This window comes from Coregonus lavaretus, assembly GCF_964263955.1.
Source record: "Coregonus lavaretus genome assembly, chromosome: 11".
In the NCBI taxonomy this organism is placed as follows: Eukaryota; Metazoa; Chordata; class Actinopteri; order Salmoniformes; family Salmonidae; genus Coregonus; species Coregonus lavaretus.
This window is the reverse complement of record NC_139998.1, coordinates 2,162,550-2,184,924: the sequence shown is the minus strand read 5'-3', so window position 1 is coordinate 2,184,924 and position 22,375 is coordinate 2,162,550. Positions and strand designations below refer to the sequence as shown.

Below are 22,375 nucleotides of genomic sequence, written 5' to 3'. Positions count from 1 at the left end.
TCATAATGCATTATACCTGTCGACTTTAGTGTTACCAAAATACCAATAGTTTGAGAACCAAAGGAACCTCTTACAAATGAATGAATATCCCATCAAAATGACTAGTACAAAAGTCTGATGATCAGTGCAAAAGTCTCTGATGGTGAAACTAGCAGGTGTAATATCATAGACGGCCATTGTTGTACCTTGAGTACCGATGTACGCATTCTTCTGTTTGTAGCCATCCATGAAGCTGGCGTTGATGTAGTCCGATCTCTGTGGGAACAAACAGGCCTTTGTCACAGCGACTGGGAGAATAGGGGTCCTATAACATCAGAGCTGTACAGTAGCAATCCAGATAACATTATAGAGCCTTGTTGTATGAATGGCAAATAAATTGAGCGAATAAAAAGAGGGAGCTATCAAGGCGGTTTTGAGCCGTTTATCAGAGGCCTTTGGTGAGCCTGCTGAGTGTAAAACTAGAGGCATTCTCTCACAAGCACATGAACCAAAGATGTCCTTCGACATTCTACTAGAGGCTGAAAGAGAGCGTTCACAAAGGATGGATAGTCTATTAAATACAAACGTACGGCAATATAGTGCAGTTCTTTTTTTTTTGTCCTCAACAGCCTATTCAAGACTAATACAAAAATGATCATTCATATTTCAAGTTCTAGGAACCACATGTAATGCGCAGGCATATGTGCATTTACAAAGACTGTATGGAACCATATTATGCTGTTGTGAATGCTGACAGCAAGTCTTCTAATGCACATTGTGCTTGATAAAAGGCAATATATGCACAAGTGGTTCCTAGAAAGTGGTACTGATATCTCGTATGTTATGATACTGTACACTTTGTAACTGCATGATGACATTGTCATATGACTTTTGAGAAGTACACACCTCGTTTCTTCTTGTTTTCAGACTAACTCTTGTTTGGTCAAGACACAGGACATCCCCATAGCGATTCCTCTCCTGGTTGTATGCAGTACTGGTGAGATTTTGACAGACATACAATCAACCATTGGTAATTTAAGAATATCATGAACTAGTATCAAGTTACTGCTCCAAGGGACTGGTGCAAAGTTTTGCCACCCAGTTTGACGCTTTCCTTCTTTCCTTGGTAGTTTAATGGATAAACCCACATTCTCTCGTCATTAACCCAGTGAGGGCTCAGGGCCCGTATTCACAAAGGGCCAGAGTAGGATTGCTGGTATATGATCAGTTTAGCCTTTTAGATAATAAAGACAAATATTATAAAATCGATAGGAAGGTTCTGATCCAAGAAAGCTCTGATCAGCTTCTACTCTGAGACGCTTTGTGAATACGGGACCAGAACTCTCTAGGCTTCTCCCCGCGCAGCTCAAAAGCCTGGAAATAGATCAACCCACAGCTAATCCTTTAAAAGTGATTCTGATTATTTACTCACAGGGCACAGTGGAAGGTCCCTGGCGGTTGCTCCTTGCGGATTTCCTCATACTCCAGGTATATGCCAGAGCGCTGGAGCCTACCCAGGTGGGCCATGAGCTCCGGCAGGCACATGGCCTCCAGCCCGGGGGTGTGGACCGACGAGTCCTCCAGGGGGATGCCTACCAGCTCATCAACGGGGTCCACACGGCCGTTCTGCCCAGCCAGGAGCTGCTGGTTCCAGCCATGGGCGTCTAGGGGCAGCAGCCCACCCAGGTGCTCAGGGAGACAGTTCTGGGGGAGGTGTTGGCGGAGGTCGGACATTTTGACCATCTGGACCTGGGAGAGGAGAAGGAGGTAGGAGAGAGTGAGGGCTTCAACTTTCACTGTCAAGTGATTAGATCAGATGTTAAGTCCTTGCTCAGTTAAAAAGAAAACTCAATTAAAACTGGACCACATGTCAAAAGTACAGAATCCTTTTTAGGACATCCTGATTTGTAAGCTGTAGGTTTCAGTCTTGACTTCCAATTGAGGATGCCCTAAAGTGGATTCCATACATTAATAGGGGTTTAGGTTGATTTCATTCCCATTCAATGCGTCACTGGGACAGTCAATGAATCAACGTCAAGGAATCAAACCGCGTGCTTTTCAATTATGCTCCCATGCCCTGTTCAATAAATGGATTCCGATCAATAAATGGATTCCGATCTGATATTGCATTATGGAGCCATTCTACAAATGTCACCTCATCAATGAATAATGTGATTGTGGTGTTAACACCAAGCACTCAATCTCATGACCTCCTCCAGTTCATAAAAAGTCATAGTTAAACGAGATCATCAATGACTAACTCAAATCGTCTTTTCTAGTTCTGGTGAGGAAAATGTAAAATCACTCTCCTACTGCCTTCTTAACTAATCTGCTTTAAGAGATGCATATCTATCAGAGGCACGTGAACGATCTGTTACATCTACTGTTTTTAGTGAAATCTACAGTGACTTGGCCTGCATCTAAAATGGCACCTCATTCCCTATGTAGTGCACTACTTTTGACCAGGGCCCATTGGGGTACAGTGTGGACCGAAATGATTGACACCCTTGATAAAGATGAGCAATAATGACTGTATAAAATAAATAATTATAATTCTGAGCTATATTGTATGCTCAAAATTATATTCTTACAATTGCTCAGAAAGATTTTGTTTAACAAGTAATACATATTATATTCTTATTTACAATATAAGTGACTCCAAAATGACACAATACATTATTTACCATTCAAACTAATAATCTGAAACACAACCAAAGCGAACTGCAAATGCACCCAACAAGTTTGTAGTCACAAGCTTGATGTTGTCATTGCATACTAGGAATATGGGACCAAATACTTAACTTTTGACTACTTTATTTAAAAGAATCTTTAGGGGTGTTAATAATTTTGACCCCTACCTTTTTGAGAAAAAAGTATTAGTATTAAAGAATATAATTTCAAAAATTTTTGGAGCATATAATATAGCTCAGTATTTGAATTATTTATTTTATACAGTGATTATTGCTCATCTTTATCAAGGGTGTCAATCATTTTAGACCCCACTGAATGGGTATAGGATGCGATTTCGGACACAGCCGATGTGATTTATGATCCCAAACGTTAGCTTTCCCTGGGAGGAGTGAGTTCCTGAGTAGAGGTCACCGTGGAGACGCCTTGCACCCATCAATCATCTGACAGCTAAGGAAGTGCCTTGTGTATCAATTACATTGATTTGGGCTCCCGAGTGGCACAGTTGTCTAAGGCACTGCATCTCAGTGCTTGAGGCGTCACTACAGACCCCCTGGTTCGATTCCAGGCTGTATCACAACCGGACGTGATTGGGAGTCCCATAGGGCGGCGCACAATTGGCCCAGCGTCGTCATTGTAAATAAGAATTTGATCTTAACTGATTTGCCTAGTTAAATAAAGGTAAAATAAAATAAAACATTGCAGGGGTGGGCGGCGGTTCACCTTCCAATGTCAGGTGTTATACACTGGAAGGGAGCACAACGATCATCCCCAGGTCCTTACATTGTTGAGATGTTCCCAAACTAGGACAGGGAGTGACAGGGGGTTACTGGTGCAATGTCAGAGAGATATAGGGGTCATGTTTGGCTCTACACTGTGAGGTGACATTACTACAGTCACATATTATTGACAGTTCTTTATAGTTGGAATTAGTGCTTGTTTTTGAAGACACAGTTCTACCCATAGTGAGGATAGTACCATTGCACTCACCCTCTCCCTGAGTTTCTCCTTAAGCAGCAGGCTCAGCAGGTTGTAGGGCACGCGGAACCAGACAGGGGCGCCCACTATCAACACCTTCTTCAGCCTGGCAGGGAAAGCCCCCTGGTGTAGAACAGAGCAGACCTGCAGTTTTGGAACACCGTTTCGCAATCCTGGCCTCTCATTCATAAACATGGAGTGTACATTTTTGTCATCAGTCAACATATTAGCCTGGCGAACAGATATTGATACAATACTAAAATATGCTGCCTCAGTACTTTCTTACCTTGAGTAAGTTGAGAATCTTCTTGCTGAGGTCCAGCTCAAAGTTGGTGTAGTTGGAGCCCGCCATGTCATAAATGAACACCAGGCCGTTTCTTTGAGTTTCAAAGCTGGGGGGAGAGAGAGAAATAAAAAATATGTTGGTAACACTTATGAACATTAAATGGGTATTGCAAGAGGAAATGGTAGAATTATGATTTTTTGGGGAAGGATGGGTTGATCTGTGGCTGTCTGAAGGGTGGAATTGACGAGTGTTGGAACAATTACATACGCAAATATTTTGCATTTCGCTATTTCTGTTTTGTGGTTTGGTTTCATGCTGTGAGCGGTGTGTGTTCTGGTCCTGGTAGTTATGGGTGCGCTCGCTTCCATGCCTTCCCGGGCGTAGGGCGGGGCTTGGTTTTTCCCGCCCTTGGAAAATCCCTTTGGGCTGGGGGCGGGGCCTTGCCGGCATCTCGGGGCGAGCGCACCCACTGACCAGAGCACCCACTAATGGGAGCGGCCATTTGTATTGTCTGTGTATTGCATTGTTGTTTTAAGTAAATAAATAATAGTAAGAAAAAATCTAATAATAAAACTCCCTATGAATTCCCTCTTCATAATGCATTATAGGCATATTTATAATGCCTTATGTGCTATGCGTAATGCATTATAATGCATGACATAGGTGCTAATAGCTGCTCATCAATCGTGGAGTAACAAAGGATTCTAAAATCGCTCATCAGGTCATACAAATTACACACACTTTCACAACACACTGTCACAGTGCAATGCCAACATCCTGTCTCATATTTGGTCCAATTTGTCTGCTGTGTTGTAAAACTAAGCCTGCCTTTTATCCAATGGTCTTGATCAATTAAGACAATTGGTCATTTAGGTAATCTAAGACAATTGGGACAGAGACTGAGTCTCACCTACATAATTGATCAGAACACATAATAGGCTAATACTATAACATATGCATCCCTTTGTTCTCACCTCTCCACAGCCCGGTCCAGTAGGTAGAAGAGAGCCTGCAGGACAACATGGTTGCCTGTCTTGTTGGGGTGGTGGAGCTTGGCTGTGTACAAGGCTATGGAGGCGCCTGATGGGTCTCGCACACTCTGGCAGAACAGAACAGAGACAGGGGTCAGAGTTAGGAGAGATTAGGGTGTGCTTCTTAGCTGCACTGCACTGAAGTCCTGATTCAAATACGATTCTATACAGCACCTGTGGGTGAGAAAAACAAGCAATAGTGCATCACAAATCAAGTCATTTAAACGTAGAAACGTGTTAAAAAGTGACTGCAAGTTTATCATTTGTTATACATTTTGATTTTTCTCCGTTGGCATAGTTGTAAGTGGTATTCTGATAGCGGTGCATACAGTTTACAGTAGGGCTGGGAATTGCAAGTGACCTCACGATACGATATTATCACGATACTTAAGTGCCGATACGATATGCATTGAGATTCTCCCGATTCTATATGTATTGCAACTCGATACTGTGATTTATATTGCGTTACGATGTTCCAAACATATTGCTCACCATATGTCTGCTGCAGAGGGACAACAGAGAGCCATGAGAAAACGAGTTTTGATCAGTCATGGAAATAAAAGTGCTTTAAACAAAAGAAGATGGAGAAAAAGCTATGCAGGTACAGCCAGCTAGCGCAAAAATAATATCCCGATGTGTAACTATAGATTTTTTCCCCCATCACTAGTTTACAGTAGAGCTGCACACAGAAGTTTGACGCAAAACTCTAGTCTAGACTCTAGACTAGTTGCACACTGAATCCAACATGCAATCATCAAATACATGGGACGTCATGGCAGCCTGCAGGTCAAAATATCTCAAATGGGGTCTCCTGGTGTTCAGGTTGACCACAGGGTGGCAAAGTGGACATGACCATGAGAAGCAATGAGAGCTTTGGCCACAGGGAGGCGCCTGGGTTCAGAGTCAGTAGATTTAAAATGGGCGCCGCATCACATCTCTGAAGGAGTGACTTGTGTGAAACAAACTATCAGTAAGAATGCAACATCTCACTAAAGAGGCAACAATTGTGAAAACCAGGGCCCCATTCAATTAAATTAAAACAGGTCACCAGGTTACTGGATTATCAATGAAAGGACATTCTCCACATTTAACACTCACCCCAGCATCCAAAAAGCAGATTGAGTGACTATTATTTTGACTAGGCAATAACTAGGCAATCATAAAAGGCAATAATTCACAGATCAAGGCCCGCATTCGTAAAGTGTCTTAGAGTGGGAGTGCTGAATAAATTAAGTTTGGCCTTTTAGATCATAATGAATAAGATTACATGGACAGGGGGGCCCTGATTCTAGATCAGCACTCCTACTCTGAGATGCTTTATGAATACGGGCCCAGGTCCCCCATGTCCATATCCTTTAATTTATTATGATCTAAAAGGCTAAACTGATCCTATATCAGCACTTTTACACTAGATGCTTTATGAATACGGGCCCTCCTACTGTTATTTGAGGGCAAAATAGCCCTCAAATAATGGGGAGGGAATAGAGGGATCGGTGATAATCAGCTGTCATAGCTCTACCACTGCGGAGGGAGGGACCCTTCACTACCACACCAGTCCCAGACAAAGTACATGGAAAGACCCTGAATTCTAAAGACTACCAACCAACCACAGAATATTCTGATATCTTACACCCTTGCTGAAACTCTACCCAGTTTAACATTATCATTCACAATTCTGAATTACTATAAAATACCATCTCGAATTCAACGTCCAATCCAATTTCTGATACAGGTATTATAAATAGGACAGAGGTAGGCAACTAGATTCAGCCGCAGGCTGATGGTCGGGGGGCCGGAACATAATTATAATAATTTTGAACACTGCAAATTGACCACTATGCCTAAAAATAGATTGTATTTTAAAATAATAATTTCATAACTTGATTACCTTGAGACACGATCATATGTATTTCTTCTATTTGTGGGAATACTTGGGAATAGATTTCCTAAATTAAATGTTTTGCTGAATTCCTGGTGATTTGACAGTTTTTTTATTGTATTTTTTAAACTAAAATCCCACCACCTCCCATAAAACATGTTTATTTTACTAAAACCTTTGGGGGGGTCCGGTTTTGGCTCGCGAGCCACCTGTTGCCGACCCCTGTAATGGGATATGAACCCAAAACGCATAACCAATCTCCACCACAGTCTACAACCCCCACACACACCCACCTACTTTAACTACTACAGCAGAAAGCAGCCTAGTCAGCACGGCTCATACAGCTCCATAAATCTCATAACGCCGTAAAAGAAAAAAAAAGACGGTCCAAGAGCATTTCCTCCGCTGTCCCCCCCATTTTGACACAGAGTGAAATGAAGAGATAGTTAAGATGGTTGTTGTAGGCCTAATGCCACAGAGGGTTGCCAAAAGCTGCCATACGCTCTTGCACACACAAAACACACACCCTATTAAAAACTCACCAGCACAGTGAACTTCCCACTGAGCAGTTCCGAGCGCAGAGGTTCCTCCTGAGGCTGTAGTTTGACGATGCCCTCTTTCAGACGTGTCTCCTGGACACATGTGAAAAGAAGAGTTAAGGGAACATCAGGCCTGTGAAGTCTACAGGCTTTTGTTCCAGTCCAGCACTAACACACTTGATTCAAATGATCCAAATCCACCTAAACAGTCTTCAATGTAGGCCACTACTATCAGTTGAATCAGGTGTGGTAGTGCAGGACCACATTTCCCCATCCCAGACCTAGTGTGTCTCAGAACTTTTCAGTGATTGGCCTTTCCTTCATCTGCATTGGATTTGATTAACGACTGGAAGGATGAAGGTAATATATGGATGAGTCCTACCAGCAAGTGTGCTGTCACCCGTCATGTGATTTAAGGGAAGTTAAGATGAAAGGAAGGAGAAAAGGAAAGGAAACCATTTGAGGAGTTTTTCAGGATGTAACGTATTGCAGAGATACCGTGATAGCCAAGCAGATAAGCTATAAATACCTGTGGGAAGCTGTGAATTGAACCTTGTAGGCTACACTACAGTACTGTATATTTACAAAGAACTACCTGTCCAAGTGACTAGAAAGCCTTTACCTTGATCCGCATGGAGCAGAGCTTAAACTGACTACCATGGCAAACAATTGGATACCATGGGCCCAAGGAAAATGACTTATTACATAACATGCTTAAAATGTATACATTGAACAAAAACACACTACATGACCAAATGTATGTGGAAACCTGCTCGTCGAACACCTCATTCCAAAATCATGGGCATTAATATGGAGTTGTCCCCCTTTGCTGCTATAACAGCCTCCACTCTTCTGGGAAGGCTTTCCACTAGATGTTGGAACATTGCTGCGGGGACTTGCTTCCATTCAGCCACAAGAGCATTAGTTAGGTCGGGCACTGATGTTGGGCGATTAGGCCTGGCTCACAGTCGGTGTTCCAATTCATCCCAAAGTCGTTAGATGGGGTTGAGGTCTGTGCAGGCCAGTCAAGTTCTTCCACACCGATCTCGACAAACCATTTCTGTATGGACCTGTCTTTGTGCACGGGACATTGTCATGCTGATACAGGAAAGGGCCTTCCCCAAACTGTTGCCACAAAGTTGGAAGCACAGAATCGTCTAGAATGTCATTGTATGCTGTAGTGTTAAGATGTCCCTTTACTGGAACTAAGGGGCCTAGCCAGAACCATGAAAAACAGCCCAAGACCATTATTCCTCCTCCACCAAACTTTACAGTTGGCACTTTGCATTCGGGCAGGTAGCGTTCTCCTGGCATGCGCCAAACCCAGATTTGTCCGTCGGACTGCCAGATGGTGAAGCATGATTAATCACTCCAGAGAATGTGTTTCCACTGCTCCAGAGTCCAACGTCGGCGAGCTTTACACCACTCCAGCTGACGCTTGGCATTGCGAATGGTGATCTTAGACTTGTGTGCAGCTGCTCGGCCATGGAAACCCATTTCATGAAGCTCCCGACGAACAGTTATTGTGCTGACATTGCTTCCAGAGGCAGTTTCAAATGAAATCAAATTGTATTTGCCACATGCGCCGAATACAACAGGTGTAGACATTACAGTGAAATGCTTACTTACAAGCCCTTAACCAACAATCCTTTTTTTTTTTATAAAAAAAGTGTTCAGTAAAGAAATAAAAGCAAATAACTAAAGAGCAGCAGTAAAATAAAATAACAGTAGGGAGGCTATATACGGGGGGGGTACCGGTACAGAGTCAATGTGCGGGGGCACCGGCTAGTCGAGGTACTTTAGGTAATATCTACGTGGGTAGAGTTAAAGTGACTATGCATAAATAATAAACAGAGTAACAGCAGCGTAAAAAAGAGGGGGATGGGGTGGGGGTGGGGGGGCAGTGCAAACAGTCCAGGTAGCCATGATTAGCTGTTCAGGAGTCTTATGGCTTGGGGGTAGAAGCTGTTGAGAAGCCTTTTGGACCTAGACTTGGCGCTCCGTTACTGCTTGCCGTGCGGTAGCAGAGAGAACAGTCTATGACTAGGGTGGCAGGAGTCTTTGACAATTTTGAGGGCCTTCCTCTGACACCGCCTGGTATAGATGTCCTGGATGGCAGGAAGCTTAGCCCCAGTGATGTACTGGGCCGTACGCACTACCCTCTGTAGTGCCTTGTGGTCGGAGGCCGAGAAGTTGCCATACCAGGCGGTGATGCAACCAGTCAGGATGCTCTCGAAGGTGCAGCTGTAGTACTTTTTGAAGATCTGAGGACCCATACCAAATCTTTTCTCAAACAGACTCTTTGCCTGTTTGATGGTTCGTCGGAGGGCATAGCGGGATTTCTTATAAACGTCTGGGTTAGAGTCCCGCTCCTTGAAAGCGGCAGAGCCCTTTAGCTCAGTGCGGATGTTGCCTGTAATCCATGGCTTCTGGTTGGGGTATGTACGTACAGTCACTGTGGGGACGACGTCATCGATGCACTTATTGATGAAGCCAGTGACTGATGTGGTATACTCCTCAATGCTATCTGAAGAATCCCGGAACATATTCCAGTCTGTGCTAGCAAAACAGTCCTGTAGCTTAGCATCTGCGTCATCTGACCACTTCTTTATTAACCGAGTCACTGGTGCTTCCTGCTTTAGTTTTTGCTTATAAGCAGGAATCAGGAGGATAGAGTTATGGTCAGATTTGCCAAATGGAGGGCAAGGGAGAGCTTTGTATGCGTCTCTGTGTGTGGAGTAAAGGTGGTCTAGAGTTTTTTTTCCCCCTCTGGTTGCACATTTAACATGCTGGTATAAATTAGTGCATTAAAGTCCCCGCCACTAGGAGCGCTGCCTCTGGATGAGCGTTTTCCTGTTTACTTATACAGTTCATTGAGTGCAATCTTAATGCCAGCATCGGTTTGTGGTGGTAGATAGACAGCTACGAAAAATATAGATGAAAAGTCTCTTGGTAAAAAGTGTGGTCTACAGCTTATGATGAAATACTCTACCTCAGGCGAGCAAAACCTTGAGACGTCCTTAGCATTAGATTTTATGCACGAGCTGTTGTTTACAAATATACAGACAGCCACCCCTTGTCTTACCGGAGTCAGCCGTTCTATCCTGCCGATGTAGCGTATATCCCGCCAGCTGTATGTTGTCCATGTCGTCATTCAGCCACGACTCAGTGAAACATAAGATATTACAGTTTTTAATGTCCCGTTGGTAGGATAACCTTAAATCTTAGGTCGTCCAATTTGATTTCAAATGATTGAACATTGGCTAATAGGATTGATGGAAGAGGCAGTTTACTCGCTCTTCGTCGGATCCTTACAAGGCACCCCGACCTATGTCCACGATATGTCCGTCTCTTTCTCATGCAAATGACGGGGATTTGGGCCTTGTTGGGTGTCTGTAGGATATCCTTCGCATCTGACTCGTTGAATAACAAATCTTCGTCCAATTCGAGGTGAGTAATCGCTGTCCTGATATCCAGAAGCTGTTTTTGGTCATAAGAGATGGTGGCAGAAACATTATGTACATAATAAATTACAAATAACGCAAAAAAACACACATAATAGTACAATTGGTTAGAGGGCTGTAAAATGGCAGCCATCTTCTCCAGTGCCACTTAAAAAAATAAATAAAATACCTTGGACCTCGGTAGTGAGCGTTGCAACCGAGGACAGATGATTTTTACTCTATACGCGCTTCAGCACTCGCGGGTTCTGTTCTGTGAGCTTGTGTGGCCTACCACTTCGCGGCTGAGCCGATGTTGCTTACAATAACAGCACTCAGGGGTGCAACTTTGGTTTTAGATGTGGGGGGGGGGGGGCATAACATATATATTTTTTTATCCAGACGGATAAACACTCCAAAACAGCCTACCCGACCGCTCGGAGACATCAGCATGGTCCTAAAGCACACCGTTGCCTCGTTTTGTATCACATTCCAATGATAAAACTTGGGGGGAAAAAAATGTAATTTCAGAATGTGGGGGGGACATGTTCCCCCACCGTCCCCAGTGAAAGTTGCGCCCCTGACAGCTGACCTGGGAAGCTCTAGCAGGGCAGAAATTTCACAAACTGACCTGTTGGAAATGTGGCATCCTATGACGGTGCCACGATGAAAGTCACTGAGCTCTTCATTAAGGCCATTCTACTGCCAATGTTTGTCTATGGAGATTGCATGGCTGTGTGCTCGATTGTATACACCCGTCAGCAACGGAAATAGCCAAATCCACTAATTTGACAGGGTGTCCACACATATACATATATATATACATATATACATATATATATATATATATAGTGTATAAACACAACATGTAAAGTGTTGGTCCCATGTTTCATGAGCTGAAATAAAAAGATCCATATGCACAAAAAGCTTTTTCTCTCAAATTTGGTGCACCAATTTGTTTATATCCCTGTTAGTGAACATTTCTCCTTTGCCTAGATAAGGGAGGAAGAGGAGGCTTTTCCCCCTCAACATTGAGGAAAAAATAATATATAAAAACAATCCTGAAAAGTTTATTTAAAAATACATTTCAACCATCTTTCTCCCTAACTTTACAAGTTACCAGCCACCACTGGCATGCACACGCACGCACACATACACACACTTACCCTGTAGCTGTGGAAGAGCTCAATGGCTCGGAGCACATCGAACTTGCGCGCCATGAGGAACTTGACGGCCACTTCCCAGGACAGCGGGGTCACTCCATGCTGAGTGGTCCACTTGTTGATTTCCTCCAGAAACTGTTTGGTAGCCTAAAAACACACACACAGATGTGATCACACACCTTGACTGTGTCCCAAATGGCACCCTATTCCCTAGCACACTGATTTTGAATGGCATCCTTTTCCATATATAGTGCAATTCTTTTGAACAGAGTCCTATGGGACTTGGTCAAAAGTAGTGCACTATATAGGGAATATGGTGCCATTTGGGATACAACCTCCAGAGAGATAATAAAAAAGACTAGAAGAAGTGAAAGAAGAAGTTCAACATGATACATCCTATGAGGAAGTGGTGTATGGTGTCCGTATGGCCTTTACCATGAGAGAGCATTTCATTTCATAAAGAGGTAGTACTATGTAGGTTTGTTGTGGAAAGGGTGTTGGAAGGTGGAGAGGTGACAACATGGCTGCATGAAAAAAGTATGATACCAACAGAAACAGAGGTTCTAATTCCACATTTCTGTACTTCCAAGGCTTTAGTTAGCTGGGACTAGCAGTTGAGTAAAAAGTGCTGGGCTATTAATCTAATCAGAACAACTTGGGGCGGCAGGTAGCTTAGTGGTTAAGAGCATTGTGCCAGTAACCGAAAGGTCGCTGGTTCTAATCCCCGAGCCAACTAGGTGAAAAATCTGTCGATGTGCCCTTGAGCAAGGCACTTAACCCTAATTGCTCCTGTAAGTCGCTCTGGATAAGAGCGTCTGCTAAATAATGTAAATGTAAATAAGGCCTGCCTCTATCAAACCTGCCATAAGAAATACACTGAGCTTGTATGCAGAAAACAGACTTGCAGTCCTCCAATCTTGAATAGCTATGGTTAAATTATTGAGATCCAAGATTGCACCATCAGCATCAGTTTCAAGAAATTGTGTGCGTTCTTTAAGGAATGCAAAAATTAAAACAAAAATGGAGGAGCATTTCTGTCTGTAATAATGCACTTTTGTGCGGAAAAACAAATTCTGATTGGCTGGGCCTGGCTCCCCAGTGGGTGGATTAGGGCCTAATGAATTTATTTCAATTGACTGATTTCCTTATATGAACTGTAACTCAGTAAAAACTTTGAAATTAATGCATGTTGCGTTTATATATTTTTGTTCAGTATACAGTGAGGGAAAAAAGTATTTGATCCCCTGCTGATTTTGTACGTTTGCCCACTGACAAAGAAATGATCAGTCTATAATTTTAATGGTAGGTTTATTTGAACAGTGAGAGACAGAATAACAACAACAAAATCCAGAAAAACGCATGTCAAAAATGTTATAAATTGATTTGCATTTTAATGAGGGAAATAAGTATTTGACCCCCTCTCAATCAGAAAGATTTCTGGCTCCCAGGTGTCTTTTATACAGGTAACGAGCTGAGATTAGGAGCACACTCTTAAAGGGAGTGCTCCTAATCTCAGTTTGTTACCTGTATAAAAGACACCTGTCCACAGAAGCAATCAATCAATCAGATTCCAAACTCTACACCATGGCCAAGACCAAAGAGCTCTCCAAGGATGTCAGGGACAAGATTGTAGACCTACACAAGGCTGGAATGGGCTACAAAACCATCGCCAAGCAGTTTGGTGAGAAGGTGACAACAGTTGGTGCGATTATTCGAAAATGGAAGAAACACAAAATAACTGTCAATCTCCCTCGGCCTGGGGCTCCATGCAAGATCTCACCTCGTGGAGTTGCAATGATCATGAGAACGGTGAGGAATCAGCCCAGAACTACATGGGAGGATCTGGTCAATGACCTCAAGGCAGCTGGGACCATAGTCACCAAGAAAACAATTGGTAACACACTACGCCGTGAAGGACTAAAATCCTGCAGCGCCCGCAATGTCCCCCTGCTCAAGAAAGCACATATACATGCCCGTCTGAAGTTTGCCAATGAACATCTGAATGATTCAGAGGAGAACTGGGTGAAAGTGTTGTGGTCAGATGAGACCAAAATGGAGCTCTTTGGCATCAACTCAACGTGTTTGGAGGAGGAGGAATGCTGCCTATGACCCCAAGAACACCATCCCCACCGTCAAACATGGAGGTGGAAACATTATGCTTTGGGGGTGTTTTTCTGCTAAGGGGACAGGACAACTTCACCGCATCAAAGGGACGATGGACGTGAGAACCTCCTTCCCTCAGCCAGGGCATTGAAAATGGGTCGTGGATGGGTATTCCAGCATGACAATGACCCCAAACACACAGCCAAGGCAACAAGGGAGTGGCTCAAGAAGAAGCACATTAAGGTTCTGGAGTGGCCTAGCCAGTCTCCAGACCTTAATCCCATAGAACATCTGTGGAGGGAGCTGAAGGTTCGAGTTGCCAAACGTCAGCCTCAAACCTTAATGACTTGGAGAAGATCTGCAAAGAGGAGTGGAACAAAATCCCTCCTGAGATGTGTGCAAACCTGGTGGCCAACTACAAGAAACGTCTGACCTCTGTGATTGCCAACAAGGGTTTTGCACCAAGTATTAAGTCATGTTTTGCAGAGGGGTCAAATACTTATTTGCCTTATTAAAATGCAAATCAATTTATAAAATTTGACATGCGTTTTTCTGGATTTTTTTGTTGTTATTCTGTCTCTCACTGTTCAAATAAACCTACCATTAAAATTATAGACTGATCATGTCTTTGTCAGTGGGCAAACATACAGTGGGGAAAAAAAGTATTTAGTCAGCCACCAATTGTGCAGGTTCTCCCACTTAAAAAGATGAGAGGCCTGTAATTTTCATCATAGGTACACGTCAACTATGACAGACAAATTGAGATTTTTTTTCCAGAAAATCACATTGTAGGATTTTTTATGAATTTATTTGCAAATTATGGTGGAAAATAAGTATTTGGTCACCTACAAACAAGCAAGATTTCTGGCTCTCACAGACCTGTAACTTCTTCTTTAAGAGGCTCCTCTGTCCTCCACTCGTTACCTGTATTAATGGCACCTGTTTGAACTTGTTATCAGTATAAAAGACACCTGTCCACAACCTCAAACATTCACACTCCAAACTCCACTATGGCCAAGACCAAAGAGCTGTCAAAGGACACCAGAAACAAAATTGTAGACCTGCACCAGGCTGGGAAGACTGAATCTGCAATAGGTAAGCAGCTTGGTTTGAAGAAATCAACTGTGGGAGCAATTATTAGGAAATGGAAGACATACAAGACCACTGATAATCTCCCTAGATCTGGGGCTCCACGCAAGATCTCACCCCGTGGGGTCAAAATGATCACAAGAACGGTGAGCAAAAATCCCAGAACCACAAGGGGGGACCTAGTGAATGACCTGCAGAGAGCTGGGACCAAAGTAACAAAGCCTACCATCAGTAACACACTACGCCGCCAGGGACTCAAATCCTGCAGTGCCAGACGTGTCCCCCTGCTTAAGCCAGTACATGTCCAGGCCCGTCTGAAGTTTGCTAGAGTGCATTTGGATGATCCAGAAGAGGACTGGGAGAATGTCATATGGTCAGATGAAACCAAAATAGAACTGTTTGGTAAGAACTCAACTCATCGTGTTTGGAGGACAAAGAATGCTGAGTTGCATCCAAAGAACACCATACCTACTGTGAAGCATGGGGGTGGAAACATCATGCTTTGGGGCTGTTTTTCTGCAAAGGGACCAGGACGACTGATCCGTGTAAAGGAAAGAATGAATGGGGCCATGTATCGTGAGATTTTGAGTGAAAACCTCCTTCCATCAGCAAGGGCATTGAAGATGAAACGTGGCTGGGTCTTTCAGCATGACAATGATCCCAAACACACCGCCCGGGCAACGAAGGAGTGGCTTCGTAAGAAGCATTTCAAGGTCCTGGAGTGGCCTAGCCAGTCTCCAGATCTCAACCCCATAGAAAATCTTTGGAGGGAGTTGAAAGTCCGTGTTGCCCGGCGACAGCCCCAAAACATCACTGCTCTAGAGGAGATCTGCATGGAGGAATGGGCCAAAATACCAGCAACAGTGTGTGAAAACCTTGTGAAGACTTACAGAAAATGTTTGACCTGTGTCATTGCCAACAAAGGGTATATAACAAAGTATTGAGAAACTTTTGTTATTGACCAAATACTTATTTTCCACCATAATTTGCAAATAAATTCATTAAAAATCCTACAAATGTGATTTTCTGGATTTTTTTTCCTCATTTTGTCTGTCGTAGTTGACGTGTACCTATGATGAAAATTACAGGCCTCTCTCATCTTTTTAAGTGGGAGAACTTGCACAATTGGTGGCTGACTAAATACTTTTTTCCCCCACTGTACAAAATCAGCAGGGGATCAAATACTTTTTTCCCCCTCACTGTAGATTTCATGCACACCCATGTGCACACACACTTTACACAAAAGACAGACCGACACACCCCTTGGCCACTAGGAAGGTTAAGCAAAATTAACTTTAGATAAGTGATTACGGCAGCATCATTTTAGATGAACACTGCCTGGGACAATACGTTTTTTTCTCTTGTGGATTTATCCCCAATCAATTATATAACTATGTACAAAAAATTCCATTTTAGCACTCTGCTCAGTTACCTATGCATTCTTTATGAACTACAAGGTTGAGTACAGATCAACAAAAATGTTTTTCAAAGAGTAAAAAGAAATGTGCATACAGTAGGTCATGTTTTATAGAAGAATGCTATGAAAAATAACATTACCTAGGTGCTAGATTTCAATATTCAGTTATTTCAGAATTACATCCCTATATCTGATAGCTGGGAGGTGATAGGAGACGACCGTCGAGGTGGACCATTAATTTCCTGTCTCTCATATCAAGCCATCTTTCACTCTAGACACCAGGTCTGAAGGAGTTCATTCAAAGCTTCTTCAAACTTCCCCATTATATCCATTCAATAGAATAACTAAATATTTAACCAACACATTTGAACAAAAAATAGTTTCATAACACTATCAGCATTGAAACCTACAGTAGTGTGAAAAGGAACTAGAGAACCCCCAGCTATATTATGTTTCAGCTAGCAAAGAGACCAATCTAAGCGTGCACACCCTCTATGTCCATGTCCTCCCACCAGACATTTTTTTTGGGGGCGAGCCCAGCCAGGCAGCACCAGCGAGTTGTCACAGAAGACAGAGAGGGTAATGAAAGCTCACGCTCAGAGCAAGAGTTCCGCTTCCCCAGCCAGCGAGAGGGATAAGTCAAGTCTGGGGAGTCAGAAGCTCTTCAGGAATACAAAAAGCTACTGATGAGCAGAGCTGAAAAGGACAGGATGCCACTGTCCTCCTCTCGCAAAGCTGTGGCTTTCAAAGACAAACTGGTGCGTGTCAGGGGCTCCAGCACTATTCAAACAGCTAAAAACCGAGGAGGAAGCTAACTTTTAATTTTTTTCTCTCACTGTGTGGCTGCATTGTTGCATTATCACCATGTGTTTGTTTCATTCTCATTCCGATCTTTGTTGTCCTGTGTATCATTCAATTATTTTAACTGGTAAATCAAAGCAAGCATCATATTGGCCCGGTCCTTTAAGACATCTCATGTAAAAAGCATTTCCTCTGGATGCAGGTGGTGTTTAACTAAAGGAGGTGGGCCTATATCTAATATCAGATTATCAGTACATTTAAAAAAGTGCTCTGATTAACATGATACTTTTTTGTTAAAACATTTTTTGTTGCCAATATCGGCCCATAATGTTGGTCAACCTATATATCGGTTTGTCTCTACTCAAAATTCAACCAGGAACCCTGGACTCCCAGAGCAGATGAAGGGATGCTAGTCTTGATGCTATTCAAAGAGCCCAACTACCGGGATTCGATTCCAGCCCACTACAAGTTGTGATGTACAAGTACTACAAGTACATAAAATATTATCTTGTAGACTCACACATACTTTGTGCACATTAACATCCAGCCCATTAATTACAATGTTATTGAGGGACTAGAAACAGGGGTAACACTTTTTTGGATATAAAGATGTACAGATGGTAACACTAACAACAAACTATCTGTCGATAAGCAACTGTTTGCTAAGGCTGGAGTTACAAACTTTCACACAATTTGTTGCACTGGCAGGTTGCAAGTGACATCTCAAGCAACTTTGCTGTTACATGAAGCAACTCAAACACAATTAAAATGGCATGCAACAGCCAATCAAAATGAAGCTGCTTCATCATATTGTTTGAGAGTTCTAAACTCACCCCATCTCATCTGCTGCATTACATTGTGGTTTCAAAAATTATTTGTTTATCCAAACGTTTGGTTATTGTAAGAGTATGGATATAGACAAAATGCAGCCTGTACAATGTAGCTAGCTAGCTAGCTAGCCAAAATTACATTGCAAAGCTAGCTAGCTTGGTCACGGGTTGCGCAGCACTGACAGCTGGGTTGTTGACATGACAACTGGGTCAGAATTCCGAACCTTCGAATGGATCATGTGACAAAAGTATTCGTTTTGATTGGCCGTGGCTTGCAATTAGTTGCACATGATTTTTGGAGTCGACTCCTGTGGTTTGAGTCGAAGGAGTCGACTCTTGCTCGACTGCCAAAACACGCTGAAACGGCTGCGACATTACCTCATTATTACAGAGTCCAAGACTGATTTTGTGTTCTAGAGTGGACTGGCATGAGCATGACGCTTCCCATTTGCTCATCAACTTAACATATAAAAGGCCTATTTTGTTTGAATATAGAAGGTGATGTGTAGGAACTAGAATATTTCTGTGATATTTCTGCTGTGTGCAGCCTTGACAGATCCCATGGGATGATGCAGCGCACTCTACGCTGATAAGCCTATTCTTGGCCAAGTTATATAGCCCTATTTGGACGGGACTAGTATCACTAGAGACGTTGGTTATGTAATTATTATCCAAGCATGTGCGTTATTCCAGAGGACGATTCACACAGAATTAGTTTTTCCAAACTGCCCCCTGAAATTCTTAATTTTTTTCCATTTTATGATGGAGGCCTGAAGGTTTTTATTCTAGTCGTGAAGATATTTCAATGTCATGTCTAGACGATAAATGGGTTACACTGATAACTCGTGCTTGGCTGCCAAATGTAGGCTAGTTGTCCCCATAATATTAAAATTAAGGAAGTGTGATCATAATCGTTATTTTAGCGATCATGGTAGACGTCCTTCCTAATAAAAATGCCCCCATCCTGCTGATTTGAGCTGCTGAAAAGTATTTACACTTGAGATGCGTTTATGGATGAGAAAGTGAACTTGCCATTTCCAAAAAGTTTAGCAGGGATGCCCTGCTTTGCAATCTATTGCCTAGGACATCAACAGCCAGCCAGGGTGTCCATTTAGGCCCAATTTAACTGACGCATTTGGCGATGTTCAACTTCAATTCACTGGCACTATAGCTTAGCCATACTCATTGATATTCTAATCTATACTTGAATCTACGTTGGGTGAAATAAGAGGCATTGCAAGACAAGACATTGCGAGATACAAATTACCAAGATATAGCTTACGCTGACAATTTCCGACTGTCTGTCTGCCCCTCCTCTCTCTCCCTCGCCTGCTTTTTCTTCTTTGGTCTGTTGCATGTAGAATAGTTCAGTTTACTCATTGATAGCCCCTACTTTAGTGAACTTGCGAGATATTGTAAGCAAAGAAATTGCGAGATACAGCATTGCGATAGCCTATACATCTTTTGATTACCGCAAGGTGGCCAACCTGACTACCTATGCCTGCCTGTGCCCCTCCCTCCTCTCTCCCTTGCTCTTTCTTCGCTGTGAAAGACGCAAGAGTTTGTGTTGTCGGAAGTAGCCTACGGAAAATACTCAGTCTCCGCAGTTGGAAAAATACTGAATCATAGGAATCGAGGAGTCGATTCCTAGCGGAAGCTTGACACCCAGAAATGGGAGTCGACAGGCAAAGAGTCGAGGAATCGATTACTTTGGAGTCGACTCCCCACCACTAGCACAAAGTTGGATGCAACCAAGTTGCAGATTAGTTGCATGGGGGTGTTTCACAAAGCAATCAAGAAGTAACTCGGTTGCAAGCACCCAAAGTTGCTTTGTGTAACTCCAGCCTAAGGTTACGGTTAGAATAAGGGTTACATTTAGGATAAGGGTTAAGGTTAGAGTAAGCGCTAGGGTTAGGTTTAGTTGAAATGTTGTTGACATTTATTGAACATCTACTGCACATCTACAAACCATGTACTTGCGACTATCCAAACAAAGTGTTACCGAAACAGGTTTTTGTGTGTGAATAAAGTAGTGAAAAGTAATGTAGTTCAATGTTCATGAATATTCTGGAATAACTTTCTGGTTCACAAAAAACATTGAACCTTCACAGTTCACACTTGAAGCTGTACCAAGAGGAGGACCCATTACTGACTTCAAGATAGTTCACCTGAATTAGAGATGTACCTAGGTGCATGAATTGATTCCTAAAAAGTAGTCTATGGACCCTGAGTCTCACCAACCCAGATTCTGGGCCTGTTTGCTTAGCTACAGTTTATAGCCGTCATGAGGATTAGGTCTAAACAAAGAGTTCTACTTTGAAGGAACATTTCTGGCACAAATTCTGTGAATCAAGACCATACGTGCAAATATTTACATATCTTTGAGGTATTCAGTGTGCACTTCCTCAATGGGGGTTCTGCTGGTTACACATGCCATAATAAAAACAAACATGTCTGTCATTTGTGAGACAGTTTCTTTTCAATGCAAGGTTTCCGCTCTTACAGATCTTGCTCCCTCGGCAGAAAACCAAACATGACTGCTTTCTCTATGAACAGGAGGTCATATCCTTCCCATATGCTTTGCCCAAAGTCTGTTGATTCTCCTTAAAAGCCTAAGATATCAGGCTTGAGGGAGAGAGAGCAGCTATCAGACGTTAGTAGTTAGGTTAATATTAGTCAGGAAATTATCTTTGGCTCAAACGGAGAGGGGAGACTGGCTATGTGCTGTAACAAGGGCCAGAGAGGATCAATATCAAGTGAGTAGACAGAGACTGCACATTTCCACACAAGTCTGAACGAGATACCAGTGACATAGTACATATTATACGATTCCGATTTTTGGGGGGGACAAACCTTTCCGATACCTACACATCTGCCGATATACTGTTTAAAGCAGGGAAATGAAAAAGGGACATCTTTTCCACACTGAGTTCTCAGAAATTGCCATCCAAAAGAGCAATTGTTCAAGAAATATGCTTCAAATGTTGACTTCTTACATTGTGACAATAATGACACATAAGAATGGCTGCAACTGTTCAGATAAGCATGAGATTCCTATTTATTGAATATCCGTTATCGGTGGAATTATCGTCTGCTATCGATATATCTTTAAAAGGCCAATATTGGCAGATAATATTGGTGAAAGGATGTATCGGTTTGGCTCAGCCCAACCCATTCCAATTCTATTCACCCACATTAGAGATCAAAACTAATTTTTTGTTGACACCATTCATGAGTCCTATACATCCATTCAAGCAATAGGAGTACATTTTGGTCTGTATTTGAGCAGCCACCACTGTCTATACAATGCCCAACCCAGTCAGCCACCAAACATTATAAGAGGTCAAGACTTAGGCCTACGCTTTGTTGTGTCTAATGAGACCAGTCGAGCAATGAGTACACTTTGGTCTGTAGGCCTATTTGAGAAGCCACTGTCCATTCACAAAGCTTATATGTGGGCCAGGTCACACCATGGTTAATCAAATTTCAAATCAAAATGTATTTGTCACATACACGTGTTTAGCAGATGTTATAGCGGGTGTAGCGAAATGCTTGTGCTTCTAGCTCCGACAGTGCAGTAATATCTAACAAGTAATATCTAACAATTTCACAACATATACCTAATACACACAAAACTAGTAAGGAATGGAATTTAAGAAAATATGCATATATGGACAAGCAATGACAGAGCGGCATGGACTAAGATACAGCAGAATATTATAGAATAGAATGCAGTATATACATATGAGATGAGTAGTGCAAGATATGTAAACATTATTAAAGTGACTGCAAAGTTTCCTAAGAGCTAGTCGCGAGGCAGCCATCTTCGTCGGCGCCAGTTAGCATCTACATAAAGAAATTCAATTCACAGAGTCACTTCATGCTATATATAAACACACACAATAAGAAAGGGCTTCTTGTAGTTTCTGGAGTACACTCCATTATGTTTGTAACTGGATCCTATCAAACGTTATGATGGTTTATGTAGTCCCCCTGTAGCTCAGTTGGTAGAGCATGGCCAGGGTTGTGGGTTCGTTTCCCACGGGGGGCCAGTATGAAAATGTATGCACTCACTAACTAAGTCGCTCTGGATAAGATCGTCTGCTAAATGACTAAAATGTAAAAAAAAAAAAAAAATTAAACATAAAAGTT

At 42.6% G+C, this 22,375-nt stretch overlaps 1 protein-coding gene across 1 annotated transcript in view; it reads right to left on the bottom strand.

Moving 5' to 3' along the window:
* The window catches only part of LOC311136745 (tyrosine-protein phosphatase non-receptor type 9-like), a 45,208-nt gene that overhangs the window by 4,545 nt on the left and 18,288 nt on the right, over window positions 1-22,375 (bottom strand). The window contains exons 2-9 of the mRNA XM_084171016.1: window positions 11,987-12,130; window positions 7,384-7,473; window positions 4,906-5,030; window positions 3,932-4,037; window positions 3,658-3,768; window positions 1,412-1,728; window positions 886-973; window positions 186-255 (exon numbers count right to left, since the gene is read on the bottom strand). Coding sequence (XP_084027142.1) covers window positions 186-255; window positions 886-973; window positions 1,412-1,728; window positions 3,658-3,768; window positions 3,932-4,037; window positions 4,906-5,030; window positions 7,384-7,473; window positions 11,987-12,130 — 1,051 coding nt within the window. The remainder of the gene's footprint in view (window positions 1-185; window positions 256-885; window positions 974-1,411; window positions 1,729-3,657; window positions 3,769-3,931; window positions 4,038-4,905; window positions 5,031-7,383; window positions 7,474-11,986; window positions 12,131-22,375) is intronic.